We start from the raw sequence: 24,915 nt of genomic DNA, 5'->3' as shown, positions 1-24,915 counted from the left end.
GAATAACACTCCATTGTATGTATATATCCTATCTTATTTATCCATTCATCCTTTGATGGACATTTGATTGATTCTGCCTCTTGGCTATTGTGAATAATGCTGCCATGAACATGAGTGTACAAATGTCACTTCAAGACCCTGCTTTCAGTTCTTTTGGATATATACCCAGAAGTGGAATTGCTGGATTACATGGCAGTTCTATGTTTAATTTTTTTTGCCGAACCGCCGTACTGTTTTCCATAGCAGCTATACCATTTTGCATTCCCACCAACGGTGCACAAGGTTCTGATTTCTCCATATCTATTTTATTTTTGTTGCCTGTGCTTTTGGTGTTACATTCAAGAAATCATTGCAAAATATAATATCATGAAGCTTTTCCCCTATGTTTTCTTCTGAAAGTTTTATACTTTTGGTCTTACATTTATGTCTTTGATCCATTTTGAGATAATTTTTGTATGTGATGTATGTTAAGGGTCTGACTTCATCCTTTTGCAGTTTTCCCTTCGCTGTCCTTTTTTCATTGAATGGTCTTGGTACCCTTATTGAAAAATCATTTGACCATATATGTAAGGGATTTATTTCTGGGCTCTCTAGTCTATCCCAGTGGTCTATGTATCTGTCTTTATATCAGTCCCATACTGTTTTGATTATTATAGCTTTGTAATAAGTTTTGAAATTGGTAAATTGAGACCTTCAGCTTTGTTCTTTTTTTTTTTTTTTTAATGATTTAGTTAGTTTTTGGGTGTTGGGTCTTCATTTCTGTGTGAGGGCTTTCTCTAGTTGCGGCGAGCGGGGGCCACTCTTCATCGCGGTTTGCGGGCCTCTCACTGTCGTGGCCTCTCTTGTTGCGGAGCACAAGCTCCAGATGCGCAGGCTCAGTAGTTGTGTCTCACGGGCCTAGTTGCTCCACGGCATGTGGGATCTTCCCAGACCAGGGCTCAAACCCGTGTCCCCTGCATTGGCAGGCAGATTCTCAACCACTGCGCCACCAGGCAAGCCCCTAGCTTTGTTCTTTTTCAAGAGTATTTTGGTTCTTTGGAATCCCTCGAGATTTCATATGAATTTTTTTTTCACTCTAATCCTAGGTTTATTCAACACAATCCTTTTACTCTATACAACAAAGTACAAACACGACATTATCTAAAATGCTACAAAGTTACAAAACTCAAAACAGAAAATTTATAGTACTGACTATACAATAAAACCCAAAAAAGCAATGTACACGTTGCCAAGGTGACTGCATGACCACAGTGAATACCAGCACAACTGGGAGAGCTGTGTTCATATGAATTTTAGGATAGGTTTTTCTATTTCCACAAAAAAATGTCGTTGGGATTTTTGACTGGGATTACATTGAATCTGATCACTTTGTATAGTATTGACACCTTTAGTAATATTAGGCTTTCCAGTGCGTGAACATGAGATGTTTTTCCATTTATTGGATCTTTAATTTCTTCCAGCAACATTTTATAGCTTAAGTGTTTTATTCTTGTTGATGCTGACATAAATGAACTAACTTGTACTTTCAAAAGCTGTTCTAGTATATGTGATATATATATGTATGTAAGCTACTTTATTATGAATAGTAAATTTCTGGAAAGATATATAACTAGAACTTTTCATTTCATAACCTGTGCTATTTGCATTCTTCTCATGAGCATGGTATGCTTTTACAATTAAAACCAGACCTAGTTTTTAAAAGGGAGAGAAAATTAAATGCTAATCTTTTTTTCTGAGAATTGATTTCATGTCACTCTCCAAAATGGTTTACTTTCTTATTCCCAAGACTTTCCAATAATTCTGTTAATGGTAAAATCCCAAATCTTCGAGTGCTGTTTTTTTGTAGTTTACTAAGTGGCCTAACTTCATGTCCCGGAAGTAACTGACTTTGGGCCATAGATCAAGTGACATGCATGACTTTAAAATAGGATGTGATTGCCTTCATGACACATTTTGCCAAAAGAGGGGATTTCCCCTCTACTAGGTAGGCATATATTTATTGGGATGACCTTAAAAAACTATTTTATCTTTTACTATGAATCTTCCCAGTAGAAGTAATATTCTACCTACAAACTGTCTCAGGGGAAAGAATTATAACAGTTGCTTCTCCCTGCTTCCGTTTTGCTCTGTTTTATCTAGTGTTGTTCATTAAAAGGGCAGGATCATATTGACTCTAGATTAGAGCGAATGAGAGCCTGAGGAGAACCCTCAAAGGAGGACTGGGCTTAGAGTCAAGGCTGTTGGTTTGAATCTTGCCACTTACTGTTACTTTGCAGCTTATTTATCTGTAAAATAGGGTTAGTAATACCTATCTCATAGGGTTATTGTGAAATACCAAGTGGAAATTTAAAGACAATCTGGTACATAGTAGGTGATCAGTGAATGTTAACTTTTTCCTTGGAGAAGAACCTGCCAGAATGTCATTACATATTTGCAAAACTAGCTAGAGCATGTCTCCTTCAGCTCTAAGGCAACCTCCCACACATTCTGGAATAAGTTTCCACCAAGCTCATATTTCCTCATCCAGGCTAATATATGACAGGTAGAAACAAAGTGTAGAAACAAAGTGTAAGTCTGAAATAAAAGTCATGAACATTCCATAGTGTAAGGAAAATCTTGAGGCTAGGAAAATGAACCCAAATAATGTATTGCTTTGAACAAAAATATCTGTGATCTTTGTCCTGTGATATGGGACAATAAGGTATTTACCATGCTGGCCTACTTGATCTCTTACTGCTAAACAAGTTTTGCAGCTCCTCCTGTAGTAGGCTGTGACATAATGGTGGGAAATGAACAGAAGTAAGAGGTAATGTTGAGGTGCTAGAGAAAGGATTTGAGATTGCTCAGCTCCTCTTAGTAATTCTCTTTCTCTGGTTTGTGTATTGCCCTTGAACCTTCTGTTCCATGCATGACTCAGTCTCCCTTTCGGTTTTAAGGTCCTGTTACTCCTGCCTCAACATGCTACTTTGTTTGCCATCCTAGCAGGGAGGGTAAACTGGTTCAGTGTCATTTCAGCAAGTCCAAGCCTGTTTCTCAAATGGTACTGGTAATTAATTAATTCCCTGGCATTTTTAGTTGGCTAACTTGAAGAAAGCTGGAATTTTTCATTCTGAAATATCATTCTTTCTTTCCAAATACCACTAATTATGTCTAGAAGAAATTTTGCCATCATTTCCCATTTTTCTGTCTTGGTATTTATTCTGTGACTATCGCTTGCATGAGGATCTCAAGGTCAAAAAAAGACATGCAGAGGGAGCATTGACACTAGAATGGGCCAGTATGGGAGTGTCTTCTTGCTGAAGTCATTAGTTAGAGCTTGATTACTCTCCATTATGCACATCAGATGAAAAAGGCTGCATTTCTCAGCGCACCACTAGGATTACGGGCCTTGAGGAATAGTGACCATAAAATTACTCAAAAGTGGGCTTCCCTGGTGGTGCAGTGGTTGAGAGTCCGCCTGCCGATGCAGCGGACACGGGTTCGTGCCCCGGTCTGGGAAGATCCCACATGCCGTGGAGCAGCTGCGCCCGTGAGCCATGGCCGCTGAGCCTGCGCGTCCAGAGCCTGTGCTCCGCAGCGGGAGAGGCCACAGCAGTGAGAGGCCCGCATACTGCAAAAAAAAAAAAAAAATTACTCAGAAGTATAGTGAAAGGCTCCTGGGCATATATCTGGAGAAGACTATAATTTGAAAAGATACATGCACCCCAATACATGCAATAGTGCAGTAGTTCATAGGAGCGCTATTTACAATAGCCAAGACACGGAAGCCACCTAAATGTCCATGTAAAGATGAATGGATAAAGATGTGATATATACACAATAGGGTACTACTCAGCCATAAAAAAGAATGAAATAATGCCATTTGCAGCAACATGGATGGACCTAGAGATTATCATACTAAGTAAGTCAGAAAGAGGAAGACAAATACCATATGATATCACTTATGTGTGGAATCTAATGACACAAATGAACTTAATTACAAAACAGAAACAGACTCACAGACATAGAGAACAAACTTATGATTACCAAAGGGGAAAGGGATCAGGGAGGGATAAATTACTAACATAGCATTGTAAATCAACTATACTTATATTATTTAAAATTTTAAAAAAAGGGCTTCCCTGGTGGCGCAGTGGTTGAGAGTCCGCCTGCCGATGCAGGAGACACGGGTTTGTGCCCCGGTCCAGGAGGATCCCACATGCCACGGAGCAGCTGGGCCCGTGAGCCATGGCCGCTGAGCCTGCGCGTCCGGAGCCTGTGCTCCGCAACAGGAGAGGCCACAACAGTGAGAGGCCCGCATACTGAAAAAAAAAAAAATTTTTTTTTTAAAGTATAGGAAGGATTGGGATGGTGGGACTAGACTAGAAGCCAGAAAATAGAACCTACAAAAATAGTGGCAGTTGTGAATGAATGAATGAATATAAATAAATAAGTGTAAATGAATATAAAAACAACCCAGAAATATTAAGTGCCGGGAGGACTGAGGCAGAAACAGAAAATAGTTCTAGTTTTTAAGGAGGTTTGTTTGTTTGTTTGTTTAAAAATCTATTTCTTTGGGCTTAATCACCAGGGACACTTAAGTTAAACATTTGGCTAAAGCGCTTGACACCAGAGCAGTTGCTGACAGGATTGGGAGCAGAAGCTGAGTTGATTCGAGAGGTTGTGGCCCATTGCTTATTTCACCATGTCTCACCACAGTTCTCCTGTACTTGAATTTTGGTTTCAGTACTTTTTCTCATGTTACGAAAGAGGCTAAGAGTGGAGTTATCATTTCTCTTCCAGATTTAACCACGATCTCTGGTTGAAGAAGGGTAGTATTGAACAACATGTAAGGCATTAAGATAGCAAAAGAATCCTGAGTCTCCAGCATTATCCTAAGTTTATCTCTTTCCTGTCGTCTTAGTCCCTTATAATAATACACCACACAGTGACTTCTCTGAGGTTACGTATCTTCCTCCTTCGTGACATTGGGAAGCAGGAGTGATCGGGCTCACTCACCAAGGCTGCCTCCTTATAGTCAGTATTGATTCAGAAATAGAGAAATGTAATGCTTTTATTGAGGCATGTTAAATTCACAGAGCAAATGGCAGAATTCCAATAAAACTAGAAGACCTTCTTTACTTGCCTTACATTTTTATGATGGAGGGAGACTAGAAGAAAGCCTCTGTTGAATCAAGTCCTAGAGTCTAAATCAAGGTTCTTAGTGATGTTTCAGACCTTATAATAGCTGGGGAAATCCAGATGTAGGCTCTTAAGGAGATAGCTCTCATTACCTTCTTGTATGTTGAATCACTGTTAGTGGTTCCCTCCCTGACTTTTAACCATTACAAGGAGAGAGAGCTTTCTTCTGACATTGAATGCTAGGCTATAGGCTGTGCTCCCTGAGTTTTTCTGAGCCAAAGAGAGGGCCACAGAAGGATGAGCATATTAGGATGTGCTTTCTTTTCCACTGTTTTTAGCTTAGCCTCATGTTCAGTTACGAAAAACTATTATGAAGACTGACAAAAAAGAATGAAGCTGGCATCAGCTGGTTTCTTGGTGACAATCGGGAAGCCTTTTGAAAAAACAGGGTCAAATGAATATTGGGCTATTCATGCCACCTAGGCATCTCATTGCTTGCCTGAGGACCAAGACCTGCTTCCTCCTCCTCCCTTTCTTCATGCCTTAACCCTTTCCTCTCTCCTCTCCCTCCTCCTCCCACAGGAGGAAACCTTGAGCAGCCTGTTCAACTAGAAAATCACTGATTGAGACTCACTTTCTGGATTGGGCTTTATAAACAAAATCTGCTCTTGGGAAAGAATGAGGAAACCAGGGTCCCTAAGTTAGCTCAGCTCATAGAGTTTAAATGATCAACCTTAGGTGAATATGCTTGCTTTTTTACTTTGAGGGTTCTGGCTTTCTTTTATTTATGTCAAGGACTTTAACCAGGTTTTGTTGTTTTTTGTTTTTTTAGCCACGGGATTTTAGTTCCCCGGCCAGGGATCGAACCCGTGCCCCTTACAGTGAAAGCACAGAGTCTTTTTTTCTTTTTAATTTTATTTATTTATTTATGGCTGCATTGAGTCTTTGTTGCTGTGCGCGGGCTTTCTCTAGTTGTGGCGAGCAGAAGCTACTCTTTGTCACAGTGTGCGGGCTTCTCATTGTGGTGGCTTCTCTTGTTGTGGCGCACAGGCTCAGTAGTTGTGGCGCACAGGCTTAGTTGCTCCGCAGCATGTGGAATCTTCCCAGACCAGGGCTCGAACCCATATTCCCTGCATTGGCAGGCGGATTCTTAACCACTGCGCCACCAGGGAAGTCCAAAGCACAGAGTCTTAACCACTGGACCGCCAGGGAATAGCCAAGTTTTCTTGTTGTAGCAGCCTACATCTGTCAAATACTATTTTATTCACTGTTCTATTATCCTAAGCACTTTACATATAGGAATTGATTTAATCTTCAAAACATCATGGGGTAGATAATAGATGAGGAAACTGAGGCAGGTTGGTAACTTGCTCAAGGACACAGTGAAACCAAGATTCAGACCTAAGCAGTTTTTCTCCAAAGCCTACTCTTTAACAACCACACAGCTTATAATTGTTCTCATGTACAATAGTTAATATTTACTCTTGAGTTACAGAAAGATTGAAAGCGGGGTCAAGAGATGATGGAGAGAGCAGAGCTGGGACAATTCTCGGTATACCTCAAGGTTGTGGTTGCTTTTCAACATATCATATCTTTCTCATCAGTCAGGGACCAACCTACCTTTTCTTTTCTAGTGCTGAGGAATGTAAACAAGTTTGCTGGGCCTTGCGAGACTTCACCAGGTTGTTTCGATAGCTCATACTCCTGCACTGTGCCTGTCACCCAGGTGAGTGGTATATAGTTCCCAGCTTTTCCCCTGGCTGTCGGGAGTACTTGGGGATGGGCATAGGTTTTTAATGCCCATCATGGGACTAGTACTATAGCTAGAGTCAGGGAAGGACTTACAGTTTAACGCTGCTGCACAGCTGAGAAGTGCACAGGCCTGATTTTCTTGGGTCAAGGCAGCCAAATAATTGTCAGCTTCTTTTGGATGCCAGTTTTACCCCCATAAGAAAGTTATTGTTGCAGAATATCTCAAAAAGAAAATTCCTCCCCTCTTCTCTTTACAGGTACTTCTAGCATGGTAAGTATGTGTGGTAACAAATGAATATTTTTCAACCTAGCAACTTTGGTGAAAACAGTGCTGACCTAAAGTAGACCATGATACATGGCACTGCCTTCCTAAAACTGATCTTTCAGATTTGATAAATAAAGATGCTTGTTCTTATCATTTTTTACAATTTTAACACTGAAATGCTAGGTTTTTGACCAAGGCAGGAGGTAAAAGAAAAGAGCTAGCCTCTATGTCTAGCCCCTGATCATCAGTTTTCTCCGTTTGCTTCTGATTCTGAAGTAAAGCAAGAAGCTTAGCTGAGGAAGGAAAGGACTGGGTGGTGGGGTCTGGGTGCCAGTTTCTTGACTGAAAGAAGAAAGGCATCTCTCCTGTAAGCCCACCCTTTGATGTCTTAAGCAGAATTTATTCTCCCTGGAGGCAATTCTCGATGAATGTGCAGCCCTCTCACTGGTGTGATTAAATGCATTTGCGGGTGAAGATGCTGTTGAGCAATGCCTCACCATACCAGAAATTATTTCTAAACTTTGGTTCTTTGATGAGTAGTGATATCATTTGGGATCCTCAGGTTTTGCAGTGTCTGTAATAGCTAACGTTGATACACATAGGGTTGTTCGTGCATAGCTGTGGATGTTCATAGCTGATGTTTATGGAGCCCTTACTGTGTGTCAGATACTGTTCTGAGTGCTTTGTATTATGTACAAAGCACATTATGTATTATCTATAAGATAGTCCTCACACAGTCCTCTGGATTAGTTACTATTATTATTTCCATTTTACAAATGAGGAAATTGAGGTTCGAAGATGTTAAGTAAGTTGTTTGATGTCACAGTCAGTAATTGATAGAGCCACAATTCACTTTTCTGCTGCCAGAGTCCTCACCTTTAACCACTCTACTTAATACTTTTACATAGTACCCTTTACATAGAGTCTAAATCAGTGGCTCTTAAACCTTTTCTTAGTAGTCAAAGCCTTCTTTCAAAATAAAATCTTGCATGAAACCCCAATACTTAAAAAGACGTAAATGGAGGTTTTCTGGTTGGCTTTGGAGTGGGCAGCCTGGACCTGCTGGCGTACTCTTTACCCCCACATATTATCACTGAGGACACTCAGAATTGGAAAAGCACCACAGAAGGTATTTCATTAAAACAGTAGCTCCTTTAAAATCACAAGTGAAAAAATCCAACTTCTTTTTTTTTTTTTTTTTAACTGAGTTCTTACAGCAGAGGCCAGAATGAGGTGCCTGAGCAAGTATAGAAACTTCTGTCTTGAGGTTGCCTTTCTGAAGTATTTGCTGTCTTCTGGACCACAGTTATTGACTATCTTCTCTCTTTTGTCAGGAATGTCTTTTTTAATTAGAAGACAGGAAGAAAACAAAAACCAGACTGTGTCCCACAATCAGAAACCTCCATTATGGCAGAGGGGCCTTCACCGCCACCAGGGCCTCCCGCCAGACAGGGAGAGACTCCAGCCTTCCAAGGCCATCCTGAGGAGTTCCTGTTTGGGGGTGTGAGGGAAAATCAGCGCGGTTTAAAAAAGATGGCTGCGGCCTGTGCAGCGTGGTGGGAGGTGAGCTGGTTTCCTGGTGAACTTGTTTCTAAAAGGAAAAATAATTTTAAAGAAATAAAAAAGAAAAAAAAAAGGAAAACTAAACTGAAATCAGAACTGAAACATTCTCCTGGTAGCAAATGACACGCACACATACGTACACATACCTACACACACACGCACACACACACATGCTAACATGCATGTGTACACACAGAAAAACAAAAGTACAAAACTTTCTGTGAAACAAAAACGTTTACTTAGGGAAGATGGGAATTCAAATGAATTAAATAACTGCAATTGGAAGCAAAGGGTCAAGATCATCTCTTAAGGTTTTCTGCTGTTTTGTCCTTTCCTTCTCTCCCACCCTCTCTTCTTTCCCTTTCCCCCTCCTCTTTTAACGAAAGTTAGAAATTTTTCCTACTGTCCCAACTGTTTTCTTCTCACCTTTAGAGTTCTTCAGACAAGGAGAAATAAGCAAGGAGCCTGTTCTGTTTTATATCATGGTCATATCAATGATACTGGGACCTGCCAGGGCCAAAATTCATGTATATCCCCATCCTGACCCTATTCAGTCTCTTAAGTCCACTTCCCACCTACATTGGGTTGTCGTCATCTTTGGAGAGAAGAGCCAAAATTAGGGTGAGTGGGATATAAATATATATTCCAAGTTGTAGTTTTTTTAAGATTTTTTTTTCTCTTTTTTAATTAATTTTTCACCCATAGACATGAGAGAGGAAAACAGGGTGGGAAAATGGAAAAAAGTGTTTACAGGGCTAACTGTATTTTACTAAAAAATGCAGAAATTATTTGATTTCATGGGGAGTGAGGCAGAAGAGGGAGGCCCAAAGCAAGTCCTAATATTTTAAAGGAGTTGCAGCCCTGCACAGGCATTAGATATTAGGGCACTGTTCTGTCTGGTGTTGTAGCCATCACAAGAACAAATCAACAGCAACCAAAAAAAAAAAACCAATAAATTTTAAAAATTTAATCAGTGTTTGTTTTTACTTCATTTCACTGCCTCATAGATCTGAAATGGTACGGCTAAACCCCCTAAGTGAATAGTCTTAGTTGTTCTCTAATAGACATCTGGGTACAGAGTTTGAAATTCAGGCCCCTGCCATTACTGCCCCAGACCCTTCATATTTCAGGGGAGTGGCTCTTTCTGCATCTTTTATTCTTCTGGTTTACCCTAAAACTCCTCCTGCTACATTCTGTCCTTTCATATGGCCTCAGTGGGAAGGAGGATGGGTCACTTGGCATATTAAACAAAATGTAGCATATTCTTTTTACAGTGGCCACCCAAGTAGATTGTTTCGTAACCTACTGAGTATTTATTTGATCTTAAAAAAAAACAACCCCGTAATGAAGTATCATTGACATGCAATAAGCTGTACATGTTTAAGGTTTACACGTTTAAGGTATACAGTTGATAAGCTTTGACATAGGATACACCTGTGTATGTATATATGTAAAAAATTATTATTTTTAAAATTAATTTATTTTATTTATTTATTTTTGGCTGTGTTGGGTAATAGACTTCCCTGGTGGTGCAGTGGTTAAGAATCCGCCTGCCAATACAGGGGACACGGGTTCGAGCCCTGGTCCGGGAAGATCCCACATGCCGCGGAGCAAGTAAGCCCGTGTGCCGCAACTACTGAGCCTGCACTATAGAGCCCGCGAGCCACAACTACTGAGCCCGTGTGCCACGAGTACTGAAGCCCACGTGCCTAGAGCCCATGCTCCGCAACAAGAGAAAAGATAGTGAACATACCCTTTACTCCCAAAGGTTTCTTCGTGCCTCTACCCATCCTTTCCCATGCCCAAGTAGCCACTGATCTGCTTTCCATCACTGTGAATTAGTTTGCATTTTCTTGAGTTTTATATAAATGAGATCACACAGTATATTATAGTAATTGGGCTTTGAGCTAATAACCTTGACCACAGAGTTGCATCTAGTATTTGGAATCCATGAAGCAAACCTCCCTGCATAACATCAATGGTACTCGGAGTTTTATTCTCTAAAAAGGCAATATTGGAAGGGGAGAAAAAAACTTGAATATGGAATGGTGTTTGGAGTAAGATTATCAAATTCTGGGGATCAGCACGTTGCCCTCACCGTCCTGCTCATTTTCTGGTTAGACAGTAAAACTTTGAAGCCTAGTCCAACCCTAGGTCCTTGCAACGACCAGTTGACTTTTCTCTGTTTAAGGAGTTTGGCTTTTATCATCAAAAGCTGTGTCTAGGACTGGAAAACATGTGGAAGGGTTAATATAACTCTCCCCAGCCACTAAAAAGTAGCCTTTGGAATACATATCCTAGTGTATGTCAAGAACATCCTCTCCACAGCTATAGCTTTGAAATCCAGAACTCTTATTAATGGTTCTCACTGCTTACTCTTCAGTGTTAACAGATTGATTCAGACTAATTCTTACAAATAGTCTTGTTACTTTTGGGCATAGCAAGGATACCCACCTAAATTTCAATTTAAAAGGGAACTGTTTGGGATCAGGTACCCTAATATAGATATTGTGTTCCTGCTTGACATTGTCTAGTGGAAGTAGAATGAGAGTCTTGCACCTGAACTTACCTAAGTCAGAAAGTTCCCATGGATCTGTTCCCTTATTTCCATGATTGACTTAGCGAAGAAATTTTAGCCATGATTATGTGAAACACAAATCACCCGTTGGGGCTATTCCCAGCAAGATTGTACTAAACTAAAGTAACCTGTAATTTTTATGTACCTGTTCTATATAATAGATCAATAACTGAGAATGTAGGATAAATAAGACAGGAACTTTTGAATGGCATCAAGACCTCATGAATGCAAAGTATGTGTCCATCTTGTGTAGCCCGGGTACTAAATCGTTTTACAGGGATGAAGGCCAAAATCCAGAAAAGTTAAACATTCAAGATTATGCAACAAGGTATGCCTGATTTTTGTGAGATGTATTACTAGCAAATGAGAAAGTTGCCTGTGAGAACATTCCTCTGACAAAAATGGGGGAAAGCTGTCAATATTTCTCTCCTACTCAACAAAGACTGAAAAGTTCTTTAGGTCAGTGAAAAGCTGAATAAGGGGAAGGAGTCTTGAATTAAAAGGGAATATTTTGTTGGGTACAAGGATGAACTTGGTGGGGATGAGGGGCCTGCAGGAAGGATGTAAGGTAAACTACAGGGTGCTAGAGGGGTGTATTCATCCCCAGGGCCATGAGCATCAGTACTCTGGATTCCAACTTAAACACTAGCAGAGGCCACTACCAACCGGAACTTTAGCGTAGCTAGGGAGCAGTGAATAGCAATGCGTTGTCCTGCCTTTAACCTCTGGAACCTACAGTATCTGTTATTTTGGGTGGGGAGGGATAGTGTTCATCCACCACTGGCTACAACACACAGATCTACAAGAAATGATGGCCAGGTATGCTGTTTTTTTGTTTCTGCTTTCATTGTTGTTTTATTTTTAAGAAATCAAAATATAAGTAGAAGCCCAAGGAAGATTTTCAGCAGCCACTGAGCTTCCTGCAGTGTTGCAGAAGTCAGTCAGATGTTCCTGCCAAGCTTTGTAATTCATCAACTCGGTATGACTGGTGAGAATGACACTTAACCTCAGTGTCTTCCTTACAAAAACCGTGAGAAACACATCAGATAAATCCCAAATGAGGGACATTCTAAAATGTACCCTCAAAGCCATCTAAGTCATGAAAAACAAGGGAAGTCTGAGAAACTGTCAGACCAGTGGCGGCTAGGGAGACATAATGACTAAATGTAATGTGATCATTTGGATGGGATGCTAGAGCAGAAAAAGAGTATGCGATAAAAACTAATGAAATCTGAATAAAGAATGGAATTTAGTTAATAATGATGTATTCATTTTGTTTCATTAGTTGTGACAAATGTTCCATAGTAATGTAAGGTATAATGTAAGATGTTAACAACTGGGGAAACTGGCTGTGGGTTATATAGGCACTCCATTAGCAACTTTCCTGTAAATCTGAGACTATTCTAAATTTGTTTATTTTTTTAAAAAATCACTAAAATCTGCACAGGGCACTTAACCATATAAAGATGCTAAGCCTTGTTCATAACGAGAAATGGTAGAGATACTATTTCTCACCTATCAGGTTGGCAAAAATCCAAAAAGTTGACACTGTAGTCTGTTGAGACAGCGGGAAAACAGCCACGCTCAGAGATTTATCAGAATTTTGCCGATATCTAGCAAAGTTAGACACATATTTATCCTTTGGCCCGGAAATCCCATTTCTGTGGAGCCATCCTAAAGATATACAGGCAAAAATATGAAAATACATAAATATGCACAAGCCTATCCACTACAGCGTTATGTATAATAATTAAAGATCGGAAACAATTCCAATACCCACTAGTCAAAGGTAGTCGAAACAAAAACCTGTATCCAATTAAGCCTCTAGAATCAAAGTACCAATTTACAGGAGACACAGGAGACAAAATATGTTAACAGATGCAGTCAGGAGCATCTAGGCAAAAACAAAATGCAGAACAAAAAATGCAAGTTCTTCCACAATTAAATGGCAAGGGAATAAAATTTCTCTAGTTGTCTTAAATTTTTAAATGCTAGATATTTAATAAAAATTAATTAGGTGCGATATTGTAGTTTTTTAGGATGTGCTTGTCTTTTAGAGATACATACTGTTTATACCTGAAATATGTCTAGGATTTGCTTCAAAATAATCTCAGGGTGGGGGTGTGGTTGGGAGTTTAGATGAGAAAAGACTATGAGTTGATTACTGTTGGAGCTACAAATAAAAAGATAAGAGCAAAATTGTTCAGGTCAGAAAATTACATCTATGAGCCAGATTCAAACAGTGAACTACCAATTTGTATGCATTGTCCTAATATATTTAATATATTTAATAGCATATGAATATATATGAGGGAAACAGACTGTAATGGTCCCTAGTTGAAATCCAGCCCAGGATTTTAGACTCTGCACACATTTAAAAGTCCTCGCCCTTGCTTCAGCTGGCTTCCTCCTGGAAAGCAAAGCCAGCCAGCTGAGTGCTTATGAAGGCCCCACTGACTCATCAGCCTGGAAGGCAAGCCCTCCCTGTGTCAGCGGCCCCAGAGCAGGAGGGCAGGTGCTGGGGGAAAGAGGGCCAGCTGGTATGAGACATACGGTCTAGTAGAATAGCATGGGAGCAACCGGTACTGAAAATAATAGCTGAGTCTGTTTTTTAATATTTATTAATCCAAAAATATGTAAAATTCCACTTTCTACCCCAGGTTCTTGGACTCTGAAGGGAGGTAGCTGCCAGCCTTAAGTATCTGGTGTAATACCTAAGTGCTCATCTCTATCTCTGAAGGAAGAAAGATGAGGAAGTGGGGCTCAAGCTAGGGAACCCCAATATCCAGTCCATGCCCTCCAGAGGACCTGCCAGGGAGACCTGACCCACAGCACTTGGCTCTTTTTGCCAGAAGAAATGGGGGCAACCACAAGTATGGGTCACTCTGGGGCAACTCCCTCTGTACAACTAGGCCCCCTGGAGTTGGGGGGAGTTCCTTCCCTCCTCACTGGTGCCGATGGCTCAGTTCCCCCAGTTCCCCCACAGCCAGCCCAGGAGAGGCATATCCAGGAAGACAGAGTCCTCAAAGCAAAACTGGCTTCCAGTTTCCGTCAGCTTCTGAGGAGAACCTGGAACTCGGGCCTCTTTTCCCTCTTCTTCGTGACCCAGATCCACTTCCAGAGGACCCAGAGGTAGGACCCTGCCGCCCACCAGGTGCCCACTGAGGCCATCGCACCTCCACATCAGTCTGCACAGCCACCCTGGAAGCCTGGGCCAGTCACTGTCTGCAGCCGCATTACTGCATGCCAACTGGGTGCATGGGCCAGGGCCCCTGGCCAGCACTGAGGCCTGCCACAGGAGGGGCTTGGGCCACAGGCTGCAGCTGCTGCTGGGACTGCCAGATGTGATGGAGCTCCTTGAACTGTTCTACCATGCGGTCTTTGAGGTCTGGGTTTGAGATCTGTAGCCGGATGCTATCAGCCGACCAAGAAAGCTCCCCTGAGAACATCTCCAGCAGAAGCCGAGCTGCTACAGGCACCACCTGGGGGGCAAAGAGGAGAAAGGACAGGGAGAACCTTGGCAGGGCTGTCCAATCCAGTTGTGCATGAGGGCGTCCTCCAGGGGTCAGGTGGTGGGCTGCATCCACCAGGAAGATGGGGCACCAACTTCTACTTCATAAAAAGGCTGCTTATGTGTGGGCAGCACTGATCCTTGATTAACTCTGACCACCGAGTTCACACCACCCAGAGGGCCCTGCGCCTCCACCCTGGGGCAAGGGCCTAGCCCCAGGATTTCCCAATATTCAAACCAAAGCAGAGTTGGGGGGTGGGAGGTGGGAGTATACCTGTACAGTGATGAGCTTCTTCTCTCGGGGTTTGCGATCAGGCCACTCCTCCCCAAAGCAGAAGAAGATCTCAAACGGTGGTGGGGTGTTGGTCTGGCCCTTCTGGAACAGGATGAGCTCTGCATTGAGATTGAGACCCTTAGTCAGAGGCTGGCACCATGCCCCTGGATGAAAGGAGACCAAGAGGAACACGACGTGGGGCCCTCACCATTGAGAAAATGCTCCAGGCTGAAGAGCTTGGTCTTGACCTCCCTCTGGATGGGGTTGGGGTGTGAGCCATGGGCTGAGGCGCAGGGCCCGCTCCAGAACACCTTGCACTGGCACAGGCGGATGGCATACAGATCCTGGCCTTGTAGCTGGAGGATGAGCCCGCGGTCCAGGACATCCAGCAGCTGGTTGGTATAAAAGCGCTGCTTGTCGCTGGGGATGTCTTCGGGGCTGGGGAAGCGCACTTGTTCTAGGCTCACAGGGCCAAAGAGCTCCACCTGCTCCTGGGTGGCCTCCAGCTGGCTGTAGAAGAGCCGGCAGCCATGGGGGTTGCTGATGGTGAGGGCCCGGGGTGGCCTCCCCCGGTACTGGAACTTGATCTCCAGGTCCGTCACTGCAGGGCAGAGGGGCAGCCCCGCCCCGCCCGTGAGCCCCACGCCTCCCCATTCTGCAGCCCACTGACTTTCTCTTCCCTCTCTGCCCCATGGCCAGGCCATCATCAGCTCTCCCACTTCCTTCCTCCACCCAAGCAGGGACTGGCGTGGGCGTTTTTGTTCTCCTCGTCATCCTCCACCTTCCCAGCGCTGCTTTTCCCGGCCCAGGCCCCCCCGGGGTCCTTACGAGGCAGCATGTGAGGGCTGATGAGCAGGTCGGGCAGGAGTTGTTCGCCTGTGGGGGGCAGGCTGGCAGCCAGGGTCCCAGGCTGTGGGCTCGGCAGGACCTCAGAAAGCAGCTCCCCAAAGTCAGCAGGGTTGCCAGGGGCAGGGCCCAGGAGGCTGGGGTCTGGAGCAGGGGGACCCAGCACCACAGGTGGCTGGAGAGTGGGTGGCCACTTGACATCCTCTTTGGATAAAGAATAGGGTGCCATGGGGGGGCCGGGCTGCACTGCTTCTACGGAAGGTGGCGGCGGACAAAGCTTCAATGCCACTTCCAGGAGCTGCCTCCCAGGTCCACCTACTCCCAGCCCTGGGCCGCCCCCCAGCCTCCCTTCAGCCCCCGCCCAGGTACCCGTGGTACCTGCAGCTCCTCCTTATACTAAACCCCCAACCACACCGCCTCCCAGCCCCACCTGTGAGGCTCAGGCTTGGTAACATCCTCTGGAGCTGAAAGGAAGACACAGGCAAAGGAGGAGGGAGGAGGTCAGAGAGAGAGAAGGGAGGACAGGTTATTAAATTGATCTGATGCTAAAGAATGAGACCCACAAGGCAATTCCCTGGTCTTCCGCTTAGGCGAGGCCAGACCCTGCCTCCAGGCCCAGCTCGGCCATCCCAGGCACGTCAGTAGGCTCTCGGCGCCCCAGTTTCCGCCTTCTGCAGGTGGTAATACCTACTAAGCCCCAACTGCTGAGGGCAAGACCATGTGTGAGCATGCTTTATACCAACAAAGTCCCAGGGAGGTTCAAGGTGGTGACTTTGTTCCTGTCTCCAGAATCCCGAGAGAAGAAACTCAGAGAAGAGCTGCAGAAACAGCAGCAGGGCTCCAGAGGAATGGACCTGCTCCATCCTACAGCAGAGTAGGACAGCAGCAACACCCTAGCAAGGCCCACCGCATCAGCGCAGGCAGACGCTGCGAAGAGCGGCCCCCGAGCTCACCTCTTCCTCTTCCTCCTCCTCCTCCTCTCCTGTACCGAGAGTGTAATCCTCACTGGGCTGTGACTCTGCAGAGTGAGGGAGAGAAGAGAAGGAGTTCAGTGGGGGAGGAGGAGGAAGGCCACCAGGGCTCCATGTGGCAGCTCCTGCCGCGGCTGGCTCCTCCCCCTCCCCAGAACTGCCCAAACACAGAGTGAGTGAAGGGCCGCACAGCCACCAGCAATCACTAGGGATGCCCCTAACCCCATGGCACTCTGCTCCCTGGGCCACCCGACCTACATTCACTGGAGTCAAGAGCCAAGAACCAGGATGGGTTGAGGAAGACAAACCTGGGGGCCTGGTCCATGCCAAGCCATTCCTGGCCTCACAAATGATCCACTCCTGGGAGCCCTGGATGTTATGACCTAGCAGCATGCCCCCGACCACTGCTTGTTGGAGCGACCCCTGGCCCTTCCAGCATAGCCTCCCAGGTGTCCCACACAGGGCCAGACAGGATACCTGCAGGAGTGGGGCCATTGGAGCAGACCTCGTAGATCTTGTAGGGCTGAGGCGGCATGTCCCGGGGCCCATCATAGATGAGGCGAAAGTCACGGCTCTTGTTAAGGGCACAGCGCAGGTTGGCCTTCCACTTGGCCGGATCGGCCTCGTCCACCCCCTCGGTGTACTTTCCTGTCTCCTTGGCCCAGGCCTAGGTCAGGAAGACAAGACAGGCGACCACAGAGAACCTCACCCCTCACAAAAGCCCCTCCTGGCCAGCGGGAGTCACTGCTGTGCGGTGAGACCTTCAGCGACACACTGGTGGAGCCCAAGTGCCCGTTTGCAAGGTGGGAGATAGGAGGCCAGTCCCTTGGGGCTCCAACAAGCTAAAGGAAATCTAGGTGCTTTGAAGGGCATTGAACTCACTGGTCCTAAGGTGGCAAATAGGTACAATCTCTGAGGAGGATGGGGTGACATGGTGGATAAGAGCACGGGATCTGGAGCAGAACTGAATCCGGAATCTGCCACCGCCCACTGTGTGCCAGGGCGGGTTACTTTGCCCCTCCTTGCTTTGATCTCCCCAACACAGTGCCTACCTTGCAGTGTGGCGGTGAAGACTCAGGGCTAATGCACATAAACTCTCTGAACTGTGTCTGCACTTGGGATGGACTCCGTACACTTCAGCTTTTGTTATTATTATAATTATCATACTTATTGTTATTTTTTGGCCTCGCTGCACAGCTTGCGGCATCTCAGTTCCCTGACCAGGGATTGAACCTGGGCCGTGGCAGTGAAAGTGCCAAATCCTAACCACTAGACCACCAGGGAACTCCTGGTATTATTATTTTGGAGGGCAATGTGGTTGATATCAAGATTACAAATGTTTCTGCCCTTTAACCCAGCAATTTGGCTTCTGGGAATTTATCCTACGGATGCAGAAGCATCCGCACAAAAGTTTGCACATACAAGGTTATTCACTGCAGCTCTGTTTACAAAAGAAAAAGACCCCAAATAATCTAAATGTCCATTAATGGGAGCTGGTTAAATTATGGCCAACCCATAGAATGGAATACTGGGCAGCAAGAAAAAAAAAAAAAAAAACAGGGAAGTTTCGATATACTAACATGTTGTAATCTTCAAGAAATGAGGTACAGAAGAGTATGTAGACATCTACCATTTTTGTCAAAAGTTGGGGAAAGCATAGGTACATATTTGCTTGTATATGCACAAAAATCTCTCAGGAAGGATAAACAAGAAACTGATAACACTAATTGCCCCAAAGGAGGGGGTTGGGTGCCTGGGAGAGAGTCTCCCATAAGGGAGACTTTTTGCTGTTAACCATTTTGCACTTCTTAAATGTTGAATTGTGTGACCATGTTACCTATTCAAAAATAAGAAATTGATTTGAAAGGAACCTTGAAAAGGTAAATACCAAGTGCAAAGACTAAGAAATAGGTAGCCAAAGCTTTAAAACGAAGCATTCCCTTTGGCCCAGAAATGTTTAACGGGGAACTAACCCCAAAGAAAATCATTTAAGATGTGCCATGGGTAAGAGTTTAGAGGGCGTCCATGGCAATGTGGTCTTCAACACAAGAGACCCTGAAAGCCACCTGAGGTGTCCAAAAACTGGGACTGGGTGACTAAAGTGTGCTAACCCCTCCAATGGAACATTCAGTGGTCACTAAAGGTGCTGTGGCATTTGTTGGAGAGGAAAGCTAGTCCTGATGTTGGGTGAAAAATACAGGTTATAAAATAGAATCTATGGTTTGATTCCATGTTTGCACTTCATATACACACACATGCAGTAAACTGGAAATGTAAGCAAAAGATATTCACAGTAGTTACCTCCTAGTATTAAGATTAAGGGGGAATTCTGTGGTGTTCTTCTAGCGTACGTGTACACCAAACGTGCACCCTGGACAGGCGCTCACGTGTGATGAAAATGACACAAGAACAAGGAGGAAGAGAAGGAGTTACAGGAAGGTCTCCTGGGGGGTCCCTCAGTCCTCACCTTGCTCTGGGGATCAGGTTAGAAAGATGTGCACTGTGATGATGCCTGCGGCCCCTTAGCCCAGGCCTGTGGTCACCTGCAGCAAGGCAGCTCGGAGAGTGGCCAGTCTGAGATGTAGAGAGAGTTCTCTTCTAGGGAGGGGGGCCTCAGAGGCCCAGGCGGTACACCTGTCCAGGGCTTACCTTGAAGATGGTGTTATCTCCATCCTGGCTGGGGCCGTGCCGCGTGGCATGCCGCCAGGGGATATAGAAGCATTTCTTTTCCCCATTGACCCACTGAAGCCCCGGGTACTGGCAGCTGTTCACCTGGGCCACCAGCCAGGGCTTCAGCCGTACGCGGCGGGGCGGAGGGAGGGCAGCGGGGGCAGGCGGGTTCATGGCAAAGGCGTCTGCCGGAGAGAGCAGAGGGGGAGCACATCAGCACGTCAGCTGGCTGTTCCCTGCAGCAGGGGACGTGTGGGCGCCGAGGCACGGGTCATTAGGGCTTTCCCTTCCTCCGGCATGGGTGGCCGGAGTCACTGCTGTCCATCCAGGTGCTCAAGTCAGTTCTCCTCTCCAGCCACCAGGTTTCCTGTCACAGGGTCCCTGCATGTGGGCTTTGTGTTTGGGGGGAAGGAAGGAGAGGGTGTACAGCTCTAGTGGATGCTGTGGGTACCCACCCAGATGCCCCGTGCCAGGCAGTGTATCAATTCCCCTGCTGCTGTGAGGCCGGCACAGCACAAAGCCACCCTCGGCTGCCTCACTCCCGGGCCAGGCCCACCCCTCCACTCTTGGGGGGACAGCCCACAGCCAGTGGGTGACTGACACACGGGGACAGAAGGCTGGTCCCCTGGCTTCAGGTGGAGCAAATGTGTGCTCCAGGCTCCTCATGGGTTCGGGCTGAAGCCAGTCTCCAGCTGAGGCCACATCCTTGCTTAGCTTTCTTCCTGCCCCACCCCTGTTCCCTCCCTCTCCTCCAGAGAACCCCTCACCAAACCACCTTCTAGGAAACCCCGCTAAGACAAAGGTAGAACCTGTGAGCCAGGGTCAGAGACAGAAAGGACCGACCCCCGTCCTGAGACTCAGAGGGGACTCTGTCGCTGGTCAAGGAAGGAACAAGGGGCTGAGCCACGATGAGAAATCAGCCTGCCTCCCGCCCAGGGCTCTAGTTTCTGAGCACGTGTGAGTTAGGTGGGTGTGCAAGCGTGTGTGTAAGAGGGCACACACTGCCCCGGCACCATGCTTCTCTCCCACTTCCTTGGTACCACTGTCCCTCGCAGAAGATGCTCCACAAGTAATGGAGAGGGAGTGGTGGCGATGAGGATGTGGTGGCCACGGTCTTTTCCAGAGGCCGTGCTTCCTGGAACAAGGGTGCCCACACTTGGCCTCTGGGGTGGGCCCCCCGGCACTCACATGCCCCTCTCCAGAGTGCCATGGGCGGTCCTGAACTCCTCTCCATTGAGATGAGTGGTTTGGGGCTCTTACTCAGCCTTGCACTGCCTCTTCCCCATCTTGTTCACCTTCCAGGTGGGCGGGCAACCTCTTCGAGGGCAGGAGTGCCTCCTGCTCTTCTTCCTCACCACTCGCCCCCCTCCCGGACACCTGGCCATTCAGTGGACCAAAATAGGACTTAAGAAATACCAACCAGATGTTGGAAGCATCTGTCCTCCAGCTGTTTATTCCCCCCACCCCCGCCCCACAACCAGCTCTGCTCTCCCCAGGATCCTCCTCGGACTCAAGGGTGAGACCAGAGGAAGGCTGCAGGGGCTGTGATGCAGGTGAGGGTCTCAGGGGGGCAGGCCTCTCAGGGAAGGAATGACTGAAGGAAATGGGATATCTGGGTAGGTGAAGGGAACACTCAGTGGGGTGGGAATGAGAGGTACCACCGTGTGACAAAGAGACTAGGGTTGAAGTCAACACCCCGACAGCCTCCACTGAGACAGACTAGACCCAGGTTGAAGAACTTTCTAACAGCTAAAGCCACCCAACCACAGGCCAGACTGCTGCTGGGAGCAACGGCTTCTGGGAGTACACAAGCCCTGGTGGGCTTCCTGGCCTGCACTGGGACGGACACACACACACACACACACACACACACACACACCCCATCCTCCCAGGCCTGCTTTGGAATTTCCCCTGAAATTCCCTGCCCCAGTACCTTGTTGGGTTGTGGCAGCTAAGTGCCACTTCCACGCCGCTGAGGAGTCTCATCTGCAGGCCTCTCCTCAGAGCAGTGCCCAGCGCTGGGCTGGGACCAGGAAGGTAGGAGAGCGTCCAGCCCTGCCCCCAGGCCTCAGAAGATGGGTGGCTTGGTTCCCTTTTCTGCACTAGCCTCCACCCAGCCCCAAGGGAAATGAAAGTGGCCAGACCGGACAACTCGGAAACCTGACTCACTGTGAGCTGGGGGAGGGAAGGGATGTGGAGAAAATCACATTTGGGTCCCCCAGACCAAATTCTCAATCTCTCACCTTGTAGCCCATCCCCCGACCCCCAAACCCGCTGGCAGTCATTGTACGTTGTGTGGTTCACAGCGCTGGAGAGCCTCACCCAATATGTATTTGTAGCATCCCCACCCTCCCAAAGGCCTGGGTCCTAGAATAGAGGGGTGGCAGTCACCAGTAGCCGGCGATTCTGGCTAAGAGAAGGTGGACAGAGGAAAGCTCTGTTGACACAGAGGACAAGGCAAGCTTTCCTGATGACCCACACACATGGTCAGCCCGCAGCTGTGCCAAAGGTGGTGGTGCAGCTGGGAGGCCAGAAAGGTCGGGTCCTCTGCCCAGGGCAAGGAGGAAGTCAGGGCGAGGAATACTGCCTGGCCTGGGCCAACACTGCTTTTCAACACAAAGGTCTTGAAGTTATAACTCTGACCTCTTGACAGTAAGGTGCAACCCCTTCAAGCAGTACAGGGAGGGGCTGTAGAGAGAGCCTCCCATGACAAGCCCGACCAGGGCCAAGAGAGGGTCTGTCTAGCATGCCACAGAAGGGTCTTCAGCCACAGGGGGTTTGCCTGCCTCCAGGTGCACCAGGACCAGGCTCGGCATCAGCTACCCAAGGAGGCTTCCTCCCACCGGGAGACAGGCTTAGATCTGATTCAGACTATCCCAATGCCAGGAGTTCCGAATTTCAGTGCTCCATCCCTACTTTCCCTCCACATAGAAGCAGTCACCCAGATTCCCAGGGTGTCCCAGAAGCTATAGCACAGCCCTGAGAAATTCCATCCTACACCCGCTACCTGCTGCTGGGAGGAGGACTTGATTTTCTATCAGAGGCCAGACTAGTCAGGGGGTCTGCCCTGATCCTTGACAGCTGGGCCGCTCTGCAGCCCTCAGACCTAGCCTTGTGGATTTGAGCACTGGAGAGCGGAAAGGCGGAAGTGCATGCATCAGCTTCCATGGGAACATCAAAGGAGGTGTGGCCTGCTGAGGACCCGAGGAAGCCCCCAAAGGTGAAGGGGCAGCCCAGGAGCTCCTCCTGAGGGGGCGAGGCCTCGCATCTCCTGAAGTCCCAGGAGCCAGCCTCCAGAGGAGCCTGGAACATTGTGGGCACCAGGGACCCCCTAGGGGAGGAAGCTCTGCAGTCCCCAGTAGTGGGCAGATCAGAAAGCCCTTGCACCTCCCGAGTTTATCTGATTCAGACGTCTCCCCACAAACTCCACACCAAGCTCCTGGAGAAGGTAAGGGGTTCCCTGCCTCCGGCAAGACCTTAAGCCCCGCCCTCTCATGGTGAGTTGACCACACCCTGAGAATAGTTGAGGCTCTGTGGCAGCTGATGCGGCGAAAGAAGCTTCTCTCGGCTTCATTTCGGGGGCACGCTGGGGTAAGGCCAAGGCGCAGGGGGAAAACCCCAAGATAGGGCCTTTAGGTAAAAAAGGGTGGTTTCCCATGGCTTTTCTTGACTTGCTGGAAGCCCCAGCGCCCTAGCCCGATAGCTCTGCTCTGGCCCGGCTGCCCCTCCCGAGGGCCTCTAGCTTCCTGCATCGGCCCCGCCCTCGTCCTTACTGGTCCTGGTCACTCATCCCAGCTCTGGGCGCTCGTGGAACCCAGGCCCGGTCCTGCCCTCTGGGCCGCCCCCGCAGGTGCTCCCCGGGTGGCTTGCCCGCGCCTCCTGGGCCAGCCCACGGAACCACCACCCCCCTACCCCGCCCGGGGCGCTGGCTTAGGGTCTGCCTCTCGGACTGCTTCTCCGGCTGGTGGCGCCCCCGCCCTCGTCCCCGCTCTGATGTGCCCAGGGTGGCCGGGAAAGTCCCCCTCGCCCCTGATCCCGAGTGCCGGATCCGGCGGCTCTGGGGTCGCGGAGACAACCCCGGCGCAGGTGTTCACCATCTCCTATCCCGCATCACGGTCACGCTGGTCTCACTTTCCTTCCACTTTTAGACTCTTAATTGTTTCGTTTCTAAGTTCGGGGGAACTAGTCTAAGAAGTATCGCGCCCGTGGTTTCTCTCTGTTAGAGGAGGGTCAGCGCCTTCTTTTCTCGGCCACGAGTCGAAGGACGGCCGGCGCCTCTGCCTGACACCATCTTACTACACACTCTGTGCCCGAATTCTTGCCATTGGCCTTAAGATCCAGGGAGGATGAACCTTTTTACACCTCATTCTCTTACTCGAAAGGATGAGAGGTGCCAGAGGAAGAGGGATCGGAGTGCACAGAAAGGGGGAATCGGGGCTTGCCCCTCCCATGGCCCAAGCCAGGCGCCCGGGCGCTGCCCATCCTTGGCGGTGGCGAGACGAAGGGAGAGAAGCAGCAGAGCTGGCGCCCCTGGCAGCAGTGCCTACTCCGCCGACCGCGCCTCCGGGCTCCCCGGGCGCCTTCGGGACGAAGGCTGCTGGTGAGGGGCACCCCACGCTAATCAGGAGGTAGGAGGCATCCTGGAGGCCGCCAGAACGGCGGGGCGCGCCCTGCCTTACGCGACCCCCACCCCGCGTCCCCCCCCCCACCGAGCTCCGGCGCTAGGAGAAGCCGGCGCTGACCCCTCCCGCGCGCCCTCCCAACTCCGGTCCCCCGCCCGCCGCCAGCGGGTGCCCCGCGGGCGCGGAGAGGAGCGCGCGGCAGCGGAGACCTACCTGTCTGCGGTGCGCCCGCTTGGCTGCTCCCGGGAGCACGGGCCAGGCGGTGGGGCCGAGCTGCGCCCTCCCGGAGCCGAGCTTGTCTGTCCGCCCGCCCTCTCGGCACTTCCGCATCACCGCCCCCGCCCCTGGGCCGAGGCCGCCGAGCCTGGGTGCGCGGGCAGCGCCCCGCCCTGCCCCGCGAAGCCACCGTGGGGTCCCCGCGCAGACCCAGCGACCGAGGGGCCGGGCTGAGCCTCGGGCCAGGCTGGTCCCCCTGCAGCCCAGGGCCTGGGGAAGACGCCAGGCGGCGAGGTAGCCTGGACTGACTACTGAGCTCCTTCAGCAATCGGGAAGCGCGAAATAGTCGTTCGACACCCCTAGCCCCCCACCCCACCCTGCCGCGGTGCTCGGCTGGGCCTGGGAGCTTCCCAGCCTGTCCCTCCGGGAGCTCAAGATCGGTGCGGACATTGGCGATCAACTGAGCCACGTACCAGCGCGGTGGGGCGGACTGATAGACAGCCCCCGGCCCTCGCCCGCCAGCCTG

At 48.3% G+C, this 24,915-nt stretch overlaps 2 protein-coding genes across 4 annotated transcripts in view; one reads left to right on the top strand and one right to left on the bottom strand.

Moving 5' to 3' along the window:
• Window positions 1-9,671, top strand: part of TNPO3 (transportin 3) — a 322,931-nt gene extending 313,260 nt beyond the window's left edge. The window contains exons 26-27 of the mRNA XM_082632672.1: window positions 6,756-6,847; window positions 8,473-9,671. Of these exons, the coding sequence (XP_082488798.1) occupies window positions 6,756-6,816 (61 nt within the window). The 3' untranslated portion in view covers window positions 6,817-6,847; window positions 8,473-9,671. The remainder of the gene's footprint in view (window positions 1-6,755; window positions 6,848-8,472) is intronic.
• A 2,888-nt stretch (window positions 9,672-12,559) lies between these two features.
• IRF5 (interferon regulatory factor 5) lies at window positions 12,560-24,915 on the bottom strand. 3 transcript variants are annotated; one of them, XM_082632681.1, is made up of 9 exons: window positions 24,388-24,915; window positions 19,531-19,740; window positions 17,359-17,548; window positions 16,864-16,928; window positions 16,341-16,374; window positions 15,893-16,162; window positions 15,273-15,665; window positions 15,065-15,183; window positions 12,560-14,761 (listed from the first exon to the last, which is right to left on the bottom strand). In XM_082632681.1, exons 2-9 carry the CDS (start codon window positions 19,723-19,725, stop codon window positions 14,516-14,518), a joined length of 1,512 nt encoding a protein of 503 aa, XP_082488807.1. In that variant the 5' UTR covers window positions 19,726-19,740; window positions 24,388-24,915; the 3' UTR covers window positions 12,560-14,515. The 3 variants fall into 3 exon arrangements, with proteins under 3 accessions (XP_082488807.1, XP_082488805.1, XP_082488806.1); XM_082632679.1 differs by having other exon boundaries at window positions 19,531-19,736; window positions 24,387-24,469; XM_082632680.1 differs by having other exon boundaries at window positions 15,893-16,114; window positions 19,531-19,736; window positions 24,387-24,469.

This window comes from Mesoplodon mirus (assembly GCF_964341445.2).
Source record: "Mesoplodon mirus genome assembly, chromosome: 9".
NCBI lineage: Eukaryota > Metazoa > Chordata > Mammalia > Artiodactyla > Ziphiidae > Mesoplodon > Mesoplodon mirus.
This window is presented reverse-complemented; position numbering and strand designations above follow the sequence as displayed.